Source organism: Calidris pugnax, unplaced genomic scaffold, assembly GCF_001431845.1.
Source record: "Calidris pugnax isolate Ruff unplaced genomic scaffold, ASM143184v1 scaffold56, whole genome shotgun sequence".
NCBI classification, from domain to species: Eukaryota; Metazoa; Chordata; class Aves; order Charadriiformes; family Scolopacidae; genus Calidris; species Calidris pugnax.
In genome coordinates, this window is record NW_015090839.1 from 4862559 (window position 1) to 4875649 (window position 13091).

The following is a 13091-nucleotide window of genomic DNA, read 5'->3' on the forward strand; positions in this document are numbered from 1 at the left end:
ACTGTCTCATGCATATTCAAAATTATGATTTCCTTATCGAAGTGCTATGAAAACAGCTGAATGTAGCTTATGGTAATAAAGCCTCACTGCACCTGTAAACTGCCTGAAAGGCATAATCTGTCCCAGTCACACCAACTATTAAGCCTGAAGCCTACTGATGACCAGTTTCACCACTTGCCAATTAAGATGAAACCTGCGTTATTGGGACTGAATTCAACTAAGCACTCCTCCAAGTTCCAGACATAGGAAGAAGAGAAGTGTAATTCAGAAAAAACAGTCTTGGCAGCGGACCAGAGAACTTTCTCAAATACAATCCATAATGAACACAAATGCATAATTTAGCAATGACGTTTGGTTCAAATCCCTGCTTTGTCTGAGAGAATGTAGCTTCTTTGGCAAGTTCCTCGGTGACTCTCTGCACCAGATCTGACGCGCACAATGCAGCACTACCGCACAAATAAAATCCATTACAGATAGTGAGGTCCTTACATGGTGTAAAGACTGGAACCATATAAATTTCTGCGATTGAGTGATGAAAAGCCTTCATGTGTTTAAAGCTTGTTATTTTGTTTTTTTTAAAAAAATTCTGAAATTTTAACAACATTATTTATCAAGTACTGAAACCCTTTACAGATAATAAAACAAAAACTTCATATCTTCATATCTCCATGCCAAAATCTACTTTAAAAAAAAAGCATATTTATAATATATACAATTTTAGACACTGAATTTATGCAAAATCAAAGTGTGCTGCTGTAGCTATGAAGAACAGTGTAGGGAGTACGAAAAATTTCCTATACCAGCCAAAACTATAAATTGTTTGAATGCTGCCAGGTCTACCTACTTACCTGTAACGTGCAACCACAAGGTAAGAAATAAGTATCTACCACTCTGTCTTCTCAATTAAAATTCCAAAGTTCTACGAGAAGTCTACAGTATCTGTCATATGAAGCTGACATTAAGGAATAGTTTCAAAAATTTTTAAATTGTACTAAGTTTCACTGACAGCCAATTTTTCAAATCTGGGAATGCATATTAATACAACCAGACACAGAAGTCTCCTGAAAGCATGAACTAAAGGCTTTCGAAAACACTAGTACACCTACAGACTGCATATCCTGTGTTTGTACACAGAAGTGACTAACCTCTAAGTGTTTTCATATATGCTAAAAACTGCTTTTGTACATGATTATGACATTGGCTGTCTAGTGTTTTAGCACAGTTCTACAATGTATTCTAAAATATCTAGGCACACATAGCCCAAGGAAAAGATAGTCTCAATCAAGTGGAACTTCAGTTTTCTATTTTGCATCAGTGACATAGTATTAGATTACTAACTAGATGACTATATAATTATATATCTAATAATCCAACTCATTTTATCACATAATAAGGTTCCCTTTTTAATTTTATGAACTTATACCAATATTAGCCAGCTGATCCTTGGTGGAGAATCACTATAGACTAGGAAAGAAGTATGCACTATAATTTCCAAGAGACTATGCAATTTTTCCCAGTTGACAAATGTTACAACTAGATTTCGAATAAGAGCATCTGGGGCTCGGCTCCATCTGAGCTCAAACTACATCTATCCTTACCTCACAATTACACAGGGGGAAAAAAAAATAAAAAATTAAAACATAATAGGCAGCTCAAAATCCCCTCATGTACTCAAAGTAAAGGCAAATCATACTCTAGCTGGAGACTAGTAGCAAGGACACTACATCTAGCAGCCCTGCCTCTAATACACAAAGGCTCAGACGTCATAAATTGTCTCTGTAACATGTATTTCATTCAGGTTTATCCCTTATTGATCACCCACACTTCAGTTAGTAAATCAGGAACCTATTGATTACTCACTGGCTCTGACTGACCTGGTGGTAAAAGTGTCAGTTTCAAGTGGCTGGTGCACTTTACAGACACCATAAATCTGCATATAGGGAATCTCCATGTGGTACATACCCTGGGAGAGAGAGGAGCAGAAGAACGCAGGCACGGATGATAGTCCTCATTAAGACAGAGACAGAAAGGGTGTCTGAGGTATAATTTATGAAATATGCATTTTTTTGGTAGATACCACACTTTCCAATCTAAATTTCTAATCATTAGGTCACATACAGATGCCATATTGCTAAAAGAATCGAATTGGTGAATCCCAGTTTAATAGCAGACTCCTAGAAACACCACCACCACGGAAGTCAGGGGATGGGTATGTGCAGCACACAACATTGCAGTGGACAGGCTGAAATATATATTGTGACAATCTCACTGACAGGCTGCAACCATGAGTTAGTTTTTTCTGTCAAAGTGGAATTTTAATAACTCTTCTGAATGCTTTAAAAATTACTCTGAAGTAGAATACAACAGGGCTGAGAGGAAAGGCTGACTGAAAATGCACATTCGGGCATTATCACAAGCCCTCTGTGAAGAAGTTTGAGGCACAGTTTTGTGGGATGAAAGATCTGGGCCTAAATTGAGAAACTAGAAAGGTGCTTACTCTGTCCTGACTGGCTTTCAAACTCTTCTGTCAAGCTTCTATATACTTTCTTTAATGTTGCACAAATGAGAAAATAATTGCTGGGTTACTTTAGAACTATGGCTGGTTGATTATAAGAAAAAAAAGTCACAGTGCTCAGTCCCAGCTGGATCTGCCAGGTGACCAGAGACTAATGCAAAAACCTAGTTTACAGGCTAGAGAAGACTGAAATTCTAACCTGGGAAGAGAAAAAGCAGAACACACCTGGAGAGATAGGGCAGGATCCAAAGTGCAGCTATGCTGGTGGCTGCCATACATCCAACTCACATTGCAGCCTCTTACTGCCACGAGTCAGTGAACAAAAAATTACACATAGAAAAAATGGTTTTATATGAAAAAAAAGTCTATAGTGTCTGACTGATGATTTGTTGGTGTTTTTTTTTTTTAAATCACAAGCTAAAGGAATTATCCAGGAAATATGAATTTGTCTCTTTTTCTTAACATAGTACTTAAGGTACCTGATTCCACATGCAGGTCACACTGGAGAAGAAGTGGGCTTTGCTATGCATAAAGCTGAGATTCACTGCTGTCTCTACTGTATCAGAAGTAATGCTTCCTTTCTCCTCCACATGCTTATCCTGTGTATTCTGTGACTTTTTTTTTTCCTCTTTTTCAAATTAACTGTAATTGCATACACTGCACTTCTACCTCACTCCTACAGTTCAAGGTGATCAACCACATGCAGGACTAAAGGGCCACAGAAGCTTGCCACTATTTTACATCTACCACAGGGTTTCAACAAGAAATTAGGATTGGCCGTAGAATCTGTGGGAGACAACACAGAGCCCAAGCAGACACCAGCCCGCAAAGAACCTTACTGAACAGCATCAGGCCCCTGAAGCCTTCAGCATCTGTGAACAAAAGTCTAGGTTGTAAAGTGATGTCCACTTTCTCAAAATTTGGGGTAAAAACAACCTCAGTCTCACAACAGAGATCTCTGAGAAGACCCTACAGAGCTAACTGTGACAGTCTGTGGCCTTCTTGGAGGCACTGCACACTTGGGGGGGGTGTGCCTCTGTAATCTCACATCATCCAGCTTCTCTGCTGACAGTCTTTATTCTAACCTTACACTTAGAGGAAGCAAAGCACTTGGATTATTTAGTGAAAGTGTGAGGCAGCCATTAATCTACTGTCATACAAACAAGGGATGCTATTATCCTCTTGTTAAAGTAAATGTTCAACAGAGACAGCCTTCTAACAAGGATACTGCTACTAAAACTCCACACAACCCAGCTGTTGCTGTTGTGATGCTATACTCCCAGCAAACACAGGCTGAATAAAAGGCGCTCTCTCTAAACCCCGAGGTGTTACCTAAAGCTGTTGATAGTGGCTTCACAAAATTAATAGTAAAAGCAGAGTTATTCCTCCTCTTTGACTACAGAGCCAGCTGGGCACCAAAGTCTGACCTGCACATAGCACATGAAAATCAACAGGAGCTGCTCATCCAGTCTGCACGCAAAGCTCCCGTGCCCGCAAGTGGTCCTTGCTGTCACACCACAGTGCAGTTACCTCCTGCGCCCTGCAGAGCCTCACGGGAGAGCTCCTACAGCATGTTTTCAGATTCCAAAACCACTAACAGGTCAGCTCACTTCTTAAATCATTCGAATCTCATAGGTCTTCATGCACCAGCAGTCTCTTCCCCAAGTAAGCATTCTAATGACATAGCAGTTCCATTACTAAAAATTTGTGTGTGGCAAATGCAAGTGAACACATTTTTTTTCTGGTTTCCATGCAAGCATTCTAAGCAGAGATGATGTGATCCCATATATTGCATTCTGTATTTTCAAACTGAATCACATTATATTTGTGCCAGAAAGGGTCCTAATGTTTGCCAGACCTGCTGAGTACACGGATTCGATAATGGCAACATGCTTTATAGGAGAAGAAAGCAATAGCAAGTAAACAAAATTCTGAAGCCAAGGGGATTTTTCACTCCAGAGAATTAGGATTCACCAAAATGGGAACATTAGGCCTCAGACAACTGCATGTGACACTAGGTTGATAGCTGTTCATTGCATGCTTGTCAGAAGAATTCAGTTATATCCTCAACTGGAATATTAGCCAGGCTTTAGCAAAGGAAGACATGAAAGTGCTCCAGCTAAATGGAAAAAGAGTTTAAAAAAAAATAGGGAGAAAGATGCCTAAAGCAGTTGACAGCAGAAATTTTAAATAAAGACAATTTCAGGAAGATGATGTGTGGATAGGTTACACAGAATGAACTGGAAACTGTCCTGGTCAAGTGGGAAAGTATGAAATTGTGAACATCCGTTCACTCCTTCAACTGCCTCGGGAAAGGCTTGCTGTTGTGGGCAATCTACGTGTTTGAGTAAGAGGCACGAGTGTCAGGATCTCTGCACAGATACTGAAGAGAAAGAACAAAATTTACTTTGATGAGCATATTTCTAGAGCTAGAACTGGAATTAGAGACATTCAAACCTTTTCAATCTAACAGCACCACCAAATCCAGGGTATGGAGCAACTGGAAGATTTCTAGGAGACTCACTCTATCACTCACCCCTTTAGATCTTTATCCTGTGTTCCAGGCAAGATGAGAGACTCGCTTCTAAACCCAATCAAACTCTAGGTTTACAGTTAATATTAATTGAGAGGATATGCAAAGCTATTTTCTTTGATTCATCTGTACTGTTCAGAGGTCTCTCTAACGTAATTCTTCAAATCTCCACCTTCAACATCTACTTACCATCTGAAGTCCACTTTTCCTATGACCTTCAGTGGGAGCATTTAACTGAACTTTTCACCCATAAGTCTATTTTCAAGACTTAGTAAACAATACTATAATATATCTTCTACTTTCCTCTCTTATTCTACCTGTTATTCAAACTCAAATTGAAGGAACATTGGCTGTAGGCTCTACGGAAACTCTTACCATGCCTCATGGGAATAACATTCCACTGACCAAGAACCTATAACATCTTCCCACTGATAGAGCCATTGAATAACCGAAATCTAATAAGATACTCTGCTTGAGCCTTTACAAAATCCTCTTTAGCAGAAGGAGTTCAAGAAGAAAATTCTGTTCAGACCACCCTGTTCTCCCAGAGAGGCAAATGGGCAGAAGAGAAAGAGAAGGATCACTTGGGCTGTCCGTGCAAGTCTCTACTTGCTTGCTTTTAACAGCCCACATCGTGAAGCCGAAACCTTAACAGACAAGACATGATTAGCAAACGCTTTGTGCTCTTAAAGGAGAGTAATTATAGGCATGTGAAAAAAGGAAGAGATCCCTGAGGTACTCTTCCTTGCATGCCTCCCGAGAGGCAGCAGGGCCATTAAAAATTCCATGATGAAGAGGAAAAACAGCCTGGGAACAGCCAGGAGGCAATACAGCAAATTAATACACCAGTTGTCCCTCGGGAGGACTGCAAGAAAGCAGGAAACTCTCCTCGCTTCACAAAATAAAATTATACCACTAATGATAACAGTCACCACACACACAAAACTGCTTCTAATGATGGGTGTGAAATTCCCAATGCTGTGCATACACTTTGAATGAAATCTCTTCTCATCGCAGACATAAAGCAAGAAAGATAATCTTGGTAGTGTACAATTTATACAGCCTTTCAAATAAGACTTCCCAAGGAACCCTCCACATAGAGCCTTCCTCCCTGACACTGAAAAGCCTGAACGAACACCCCCAATGTCCTCAGTATTCTGGCCATCAGCTCTGCTTAAACGAAGCACTGGGTTACCAGTCTTACAGATAGACTGCACGTCCACATAAACTCCACCAAAATCCACCATTGAGACAAAGAAAACATTTCCAAGTGAGAGAAAAGAGCTCCACCTGGTAACTATACCACACTGGACACATTCATGACAGCAGCAACTAAGCAGAGAGAGGTAATCCTGCATGGCACAGTGGGCATCAGTTGAAGAAATTGCATGTCCACAACAGACAGTTTCTTCTCTAACACGTCTTATCATTCTTAGGGAATTAGCTCTCGCTCCCCACTCACTCCCCTTGCCCCATCCGCTTCTGACAAATTTCTGAGTTAGAGTTACTCCAGGATGAGGTGCAAGCTATTAGGAGCTTACTAAAGCACATGCTACTGGAACTAACTCCATCCATGGCAAAAGAGGAAGACTTAACTGCGGCAATGGCTGAACAGCACTTAGAGATCATCTGAACCTACTGTGAGAAAACGGACTACTAATAGGCTTGGTTATTGAAGCACCTAAAGAACAATTATTGCCAAGAAAACATTTCTGTAAAGGAACAATTTCCTTCTGCGCCCTTATCAGCATCTCTATGTAAAGCAAGCACCTCACACCGAAGAGCTCAATCCTTGCCACATACACGTGGCCACGTAACACAGTCATTCTTTCCATATTTCTTTCTCCTATAGATATTATTGACCACATTTCACAATAAAATAGGAACTAATTTCTCAGACTACAGGCACTTAAAAACACAGCCAGCTCTGGGATGGGACAACTTCTCTTCCAACATTTGGTAACAATTCATCATGAATTAGTTTTTCAGGACACCAACCACCTGTTCATTAGAGGAGAGAACCGAGAATATATTCATCAGTTAGCTGGACTACATATTCAGCAAAACGAAGCGAACGTGATCCCTCCAGGTTTAGAAATCCCTTGCCATAACCAGTAGCTTTGGACAGGGCCTTTAATAATTACCATAAAGGTAGAGACTTTGCCCTGTTTGAATTTGTGAGCAGGATTTACCTAGCTCTCCTTTCTGGAAGACGAACTCCTGTAGAGCACTAAGTACAACACTCAAGGCACAAGAAAGGTTATCCTAGCTGTAAATGAAGAGACCAATCAGTCTTCTTGCTTCTCAGGCACAAATCATCCCCGGAGTGGGGCAAAAGCCCAGAAAGAAACCAACTTTTGATGCACAACCTTCTGAATTCTTTTTATTCTCATCCAGTTGAACATTTAAGAGCTGATTTCTTCCTCCCTCCCTCTTTCCACCTTTTACATGCTGGCTACAGCAGCATGAGGTCATGGTGCGACATCACAAAATTCCCTGCAGAAGCCAGTGGGAGGAGAGGCTTTGCTGGGTGGGTGCCAAGCTTTCGTTCAGACACATACAACCTCAGTACATTTTTCATGCTCTATTTGCTAATTAACAAGGGAAAGAAAGCCATGAAGCTGAAAGTCCAGACGTTTCTTTCAGATTTGGTCCTTCGTACAAACACATAAGCAGAATTGTGTCCCAAGCAAGTCTTTGTCTCCTTGCACAGGGAAAGAGCTCAAGGGCACCTTACCTTTAGACAGTCACCTGCAACACAAGAACGGGAGTCACCTCCAAGGCTAACACTTGAATTTAATTTAGGATTAGTCAGCAGAAGGTGCCTGAATAGCATATTAACCCCAACTATGCAGACTCAAATACACGCAACATTTGGCCAGACCAGATCTAAAATTCAGCTATAGCAACAGAGAGAAATCAAGCCATTAGAGGTCACCTCAGGTGAGTTCTGAATCTGCCCAGATGGTCTATTTTAGGTACCCAGGATACTGAAATGCCTCAGCATGTCACCCACGAGCTTGTCAGCATTTTCTGTCTCACCTTGTTCCAATTTTAATAGTGGACAACAATACTGTGCCCATTTGTACCTATACAACAAACTTGCAGCAACTCCCTGCGCAATCCAGAACAGGTCACATTTATTTCTAAAAGCACAGTATGTTCTGCCTGTCTGTCACACACTGTTTCATATACTTTAAGTGCTTAGTGTATTGAGACTCTCAAGTAATCAGCATCAGTATGTTTTATGCTAAGTTTGAACACAGACCTCCTAGGGAAAAGTGCGTTAACTTCCAGGTCCATGAGTATTGTTCAAATCACATAGTACTGCTGAAGATAACCATGGGAGGAAAGTGACACAACCCCAACAGAGCAGAGCAAGGGAGTTACCTGGCAGTGCAGCGTGCTGGTGAGCATCTTCGGTGGGAAGCATCAGCAAGCACATCCAGAGAGTACAGAGGAGATAGTGGATTGAACTGGAAAGTCAAGAGATTTTATTTAAGCAAAGCATTAAAAGAAATAGTCTCCACCTACAGCTGCTCAGATCTATTCCCTATAGTTCATACAGTATAAGGAGACCTTTCTGACACATCAAGAGGTGAGACTAGGTAAAAACTGACTCTTGCTTCAGACAAAAGGCTAGCACAGGATACAACAGCAAATCTGACAACTATCTTCTCACAACAGATAGCCTTGTAAGCACCCTCCTCTTTCAACTTGCATTATTAAAAATGCTGGTCAACTACGAGCATACTCAAACAGCTCTACTGCTGCATGCCATGAGCAAAAAGTCTGCCTCCCTTCTGGGAAGCCTCTTGTCTACCTTCACATCATAGAGAAAAAAGTCACTGTTATGAATGATGCAAGCACAGAACTTCCCACAGAGCAGTTCCAATACTCCCTATGGTCCTGTGTATCACAGAAACAGACCTCTAGAAAACTCAGGCCCACCAGGTTTATTTCACAATGAGCTCCTTCTCTCACTCCCAACCCACCTCACAAGCTTTCTTTGCAAACTGCTTAAAACAAATTTCTGAAACACTGCATGGTCAGGCTAATGTTAGATCCTTTGTTAGACATACACTAGGCAAATCTTGAAGGCATCAAACCTATGCAAGACAGCTTGCTGTAGAAGACGCAATTCAAGATTTTTTTTTTTTCTTTTCTTAAAGGTCAGGACAGAAATGGAATAAACTAGTCAAACAATGCATGAAGCAAACTTTGCTCATATGCAAATAGAAGGTTTAGATTGGTAGTTTCTCTGGGGTACCTGCATCACACTTCCATTCAGCATCTCCTCTTTATTTATATATCATACCATAAGCAGAAAATCCATTTCCATCTGCTTTGCAAAGTGCTGCACCAATCAGCAGAACACTCTTCTTGTATTACTAGGATTACTGAGGCATTTTTAAATAAGGACAAAGAATCCACATCTGTAGCAGGACATGTCATAAAAGCTATCTGCAACTCTTGAACTCAGTACTAGGCCTTTGCCTTCAACCTTTTTGAGAAGGAAGAGGCACTAGGCACCACAAAGCTACTATTATCAGGGAGCTCCTCCTTAAGTTGGACTGTTGGTTTACTATCAGTGAAGTAACAGTGCAGCTGCACAGTAAAGGAGAATCACCAGTAACTCTCCGCAGCCGATTCAAGTTCATTTAAGAAAAGTAATTTGTTTTGTTCATTATAAAGCTTATGTAGTTATCATTCTTATCTATAGCAATATAAAAGTGGTGCGTTAAATGTTTTCAGACAGAAAATACAAGTTGCACAAAAGCCTGAAAATTATTTCTTGCCATGTATGTATTTTTAATTTCAATTAAAAATTTTAATTTCAACTCTACTGCTCACCAACCAAAAACCAACATGCAAAGGAACAGAAGGGAGTGTGTGTGGCTCAGAAAACTATTACAACACTGCTCAAATGGAAGCACCTTTTTGCTTTCTGCTATCACAAACCCGAGCTTTTACATCTTAAGTAAAAACTCTCCTAGCACTGAAGCTATGAAAGACTTACTGGAGAACATAAAACTGCATAGGCAAGAGTTTCAGTTACAAGAATGCCTATTTCTCTTGCTTATCACCTTGTACATTTTCCTGTTACAGCTGCTATTTAACTACAATCAGCTCACCATTTTTTCCCCTTCTCTGTTGATGAGACTATCAGGTAGAAGCCTTAGCCAAACAGGGCAAAACACTGCATTTAAAAAAAAGAAAAATGTTCCAGTACTCATGGAATTTTGAGAGGCCAAAGCTCCTCCTGGCAACAGGCATTTTCCCTTCTACTCACTGTCAGAGGGGAAGGCCTACACTAACCTGAAAGAGGGTGATAAACAAAAGGAATTCCTGATTTATACAGTTTAAATAAACAATCTAATGCCTGAGACATGGGTTATGTTAAAAGCCCAGAAGGCATCAGTTTTCAAAATGAGAAGGGACAGGGCTGCCTTACCTCATGTGCACAGGCCACAGTGTGTGGGAAATCAGAAGCCAGCACTTTGTTCTTTCTAGAGAGAAGGAAACCAAGAAAATAAAAAAGGTAGAGAAGAGTCAGCTTACCTGGTTGCGATCTCTCTTCCCCATGGATGGCAACCAAAAACTGGAAGGAGGCAGAGTCAGAAGGACAGGCAGAAGCAATGCCAAGGAAGGAATGAACACGTGGCGGGGAGGGAGGAGAGTAGGGGAAGGAAAGAACAGAGATGGAAGGAGAAAGATTAAACATCAGCAGGACTTTTATTAAAAACAACAAATTTCAGCTCAAAGGAAGAAAACTGGATACCAATAGCTGGTGAAGGCTGGACCCACTGCACTACAGTCAAGAGGTGCCACACTTACCCATTGATTGCTCAACAAGAATGGCATTAGAGGGATGCCAAAGGATAGGCACCGTGGCTATTTCTGGTGCTGACTACAATTTGAATACACTAATTGGGGAAGGAGACAGAACACTAAAGAAAGAGAAAGCAATTTCGCGGCTGCCTTGTCAGCATCATTTCTGCAGTCTCGGTATGCACCCATAACATGACTCCACACACAAGCTTTTTAAATAACATACAGGGCCCAGTTTTCTTACAGTGTGCAGAAGATCTGCAGCTATAGCAATGGCACATTATAAGGGAAGGGGGAAAGAAAAGCTGACTGTAACCAAAAGGGGATTTGAGCAGTGTCCACGCACTGGGGCAACCTTATAAACAAAAGGGAAGTCAGCAATTGCAAGTAAGAAAACGGAGAAGCTGTCAGTAGAGGACTGTCTCCCATTCCACAGGTCACTGCACGCTTAAGTTACCACCCAGCTCTTTATTGCCTTCAATCCCAGGAGGGAAGAGGACACTATATCTCTTCCTCCCCTCCCAAAGTTCTACACAACACTGTTAAGGGCCTTACTCTTTCTGGCGTGGATCACTAACAATATGACCTAGCCTCTCGGTGCCCAGAGTGCTCATGGAGGTCTCCTGAAACACAAAGACAGGTAAAAAGTTGCAAACTCTCACACAGTGAGCAAACATAATTGTTTGTTGCTGCCAACAAGAACAGATCTTCCTCCCATAGGCCACATCCTTTCCTTCCCAGTCCACTCTCAGCTAAACATATTCACCCTCTCCTTTTAGAGCCTCAACTGAGCTGATTTAACTAATTAGAATGGCAGAAAATCATTCTGTTTTATTTGTGAAGTTTGGTTTTTATTACTTTAGTGACGATATTTGCTTGCACAGGGGTGCACCAAGGACTGGACCAGTACAAAGTATGGAGCACAAGGATGCAGTGAAGAACAGTGGAAATGGCTGAAAAGTGATTATTTCCAGGTTGCTGGGGTCAGCTGGGCCAGAAACAGGCTGAGACAGGCCATCACGCTGTCTCACTAACAATGGGGATTCACCAAGCACAGGTGAATACAGCAAGGAGTACGCATGAAGCTTTTGCCCTTTCTGAGAGCAGCTGTTCAGCAACAGCAGCTGAAGAACAGGTAGATCTTAGGAGAAAGGACTTGCTCTGGGAGCGTGTTTCTCCCTGCGAGACACTGCCCTGTGTAAGTGCTTGATGCTGGCGTACACGTACACACACAGCCTGAAGCACCAGCTGTTCATCTCTGCAGAGCAACACCTCCAAGAGAGAAATATACTTTGCAGTAAGGGTCTGAAGATGAGGGTAAAAGGCTTTCACAGATAAGATTCTTCACAGTTTGTGCTAGGTACACAGGCAAAACACACTCAAAGTTTGGGGGGAGTTATAGCAGCAGGGGTGAAAGAGGGGCTATTTGTTACAGCAGGAAAATTATTAACTTAAAGTGCCGTAATGTTTAAATTTACGGTTTATTACTGTGTAAATTACAAGCCGTACTTTTGGTAATTAGCAGCTCGCTGGCGGGGAGCTCTGAATGAAACTCATTATTTATGATTACAATTTAGAGAGGGATGGGGAAGGGGGAGCAGTGACCTCCGTTGCAAATGACAAAGATCCCTTTAAGGTGATGAAGATGAATTAAACAAGTAAATATTATCCTTCTCATTTGGATCATTAGAGGTGCTGCCAACAGGCCCTGCCACTTGCAGGTGGCCTGAGGAACCCTACCAAAAGCCAGTCTCTTGCCAGTTGAGGATTTGTATTTTAAACTCTGGTTACAACTAAGCAAGGTGAGTGGAAGAAAGAAGGGGCAAACAAGGATCTTTCAAGTGTAACTGAACAGAAGGAAAAAGTCACTTTCCTCTAGACTCCAGGCCCCTCTAACACACCTTGCTAACGAACTCTCTAAAGCCAGTCAGCACAGACTACATGCCAATATTTCAAAAGCACCAAGCACACCCCAATAAAAGTAAACCCAAACACAGCCAACACCTTCCTTCTCAGAAACATGTTTTACGACAGACAGCAGCACTCAACACTCCAAGATCCAGACCCAACCAGGTGTATCCCTCCCTCTTTTACACAGGCATATGCCAAGTATTGCTTAATCCTTTAGGAACAGGCCTAATATTTCATTTGTTGTTTGCCCTATATATAATAAACCTAGTTAATGGCTTTGTGTAACTTTGTCTGCGTTAC

At 41.4% G+C, this 13091-nt stretch overlaps 1 protein-coding gene across 3 annotated transcripts in view; it reads right to left on the reverse strand.

Annotated features, from left to right (window-relative positions):
- LOC106887976 (G patch domain-containing protein 2-like) overlaps nt 1-13091 on the reverse strand; it is a 31800-nt gene that overhangs the window by 7247 nt on the left and 11462 nt on the right. The window contains exons 5-7 of one of the 3 annotated variants that reach the window (XM_014941844.1): nt 11436-11503; nt 10504-10558; nt 8439-8524 (exon numbers count right to left, since the gene is read on the reverse strand). In XM_014941844.1, coding sequence (XP_014797330.1) covers nt 8439-8524; nt 10504-10558; nt 11436-11503 — 209 coding nt within the window. Of the gene's footprint in view, nt 1-8438; nt 8525-10503; nt 10559-10610; nt 10651-11435; nt 11504-13091 lie in introns of all 3 variants that reach the window. The other 2 variants (XM_014941846.1, XM_014941847.1) reach the window with 2 other exon arrangements.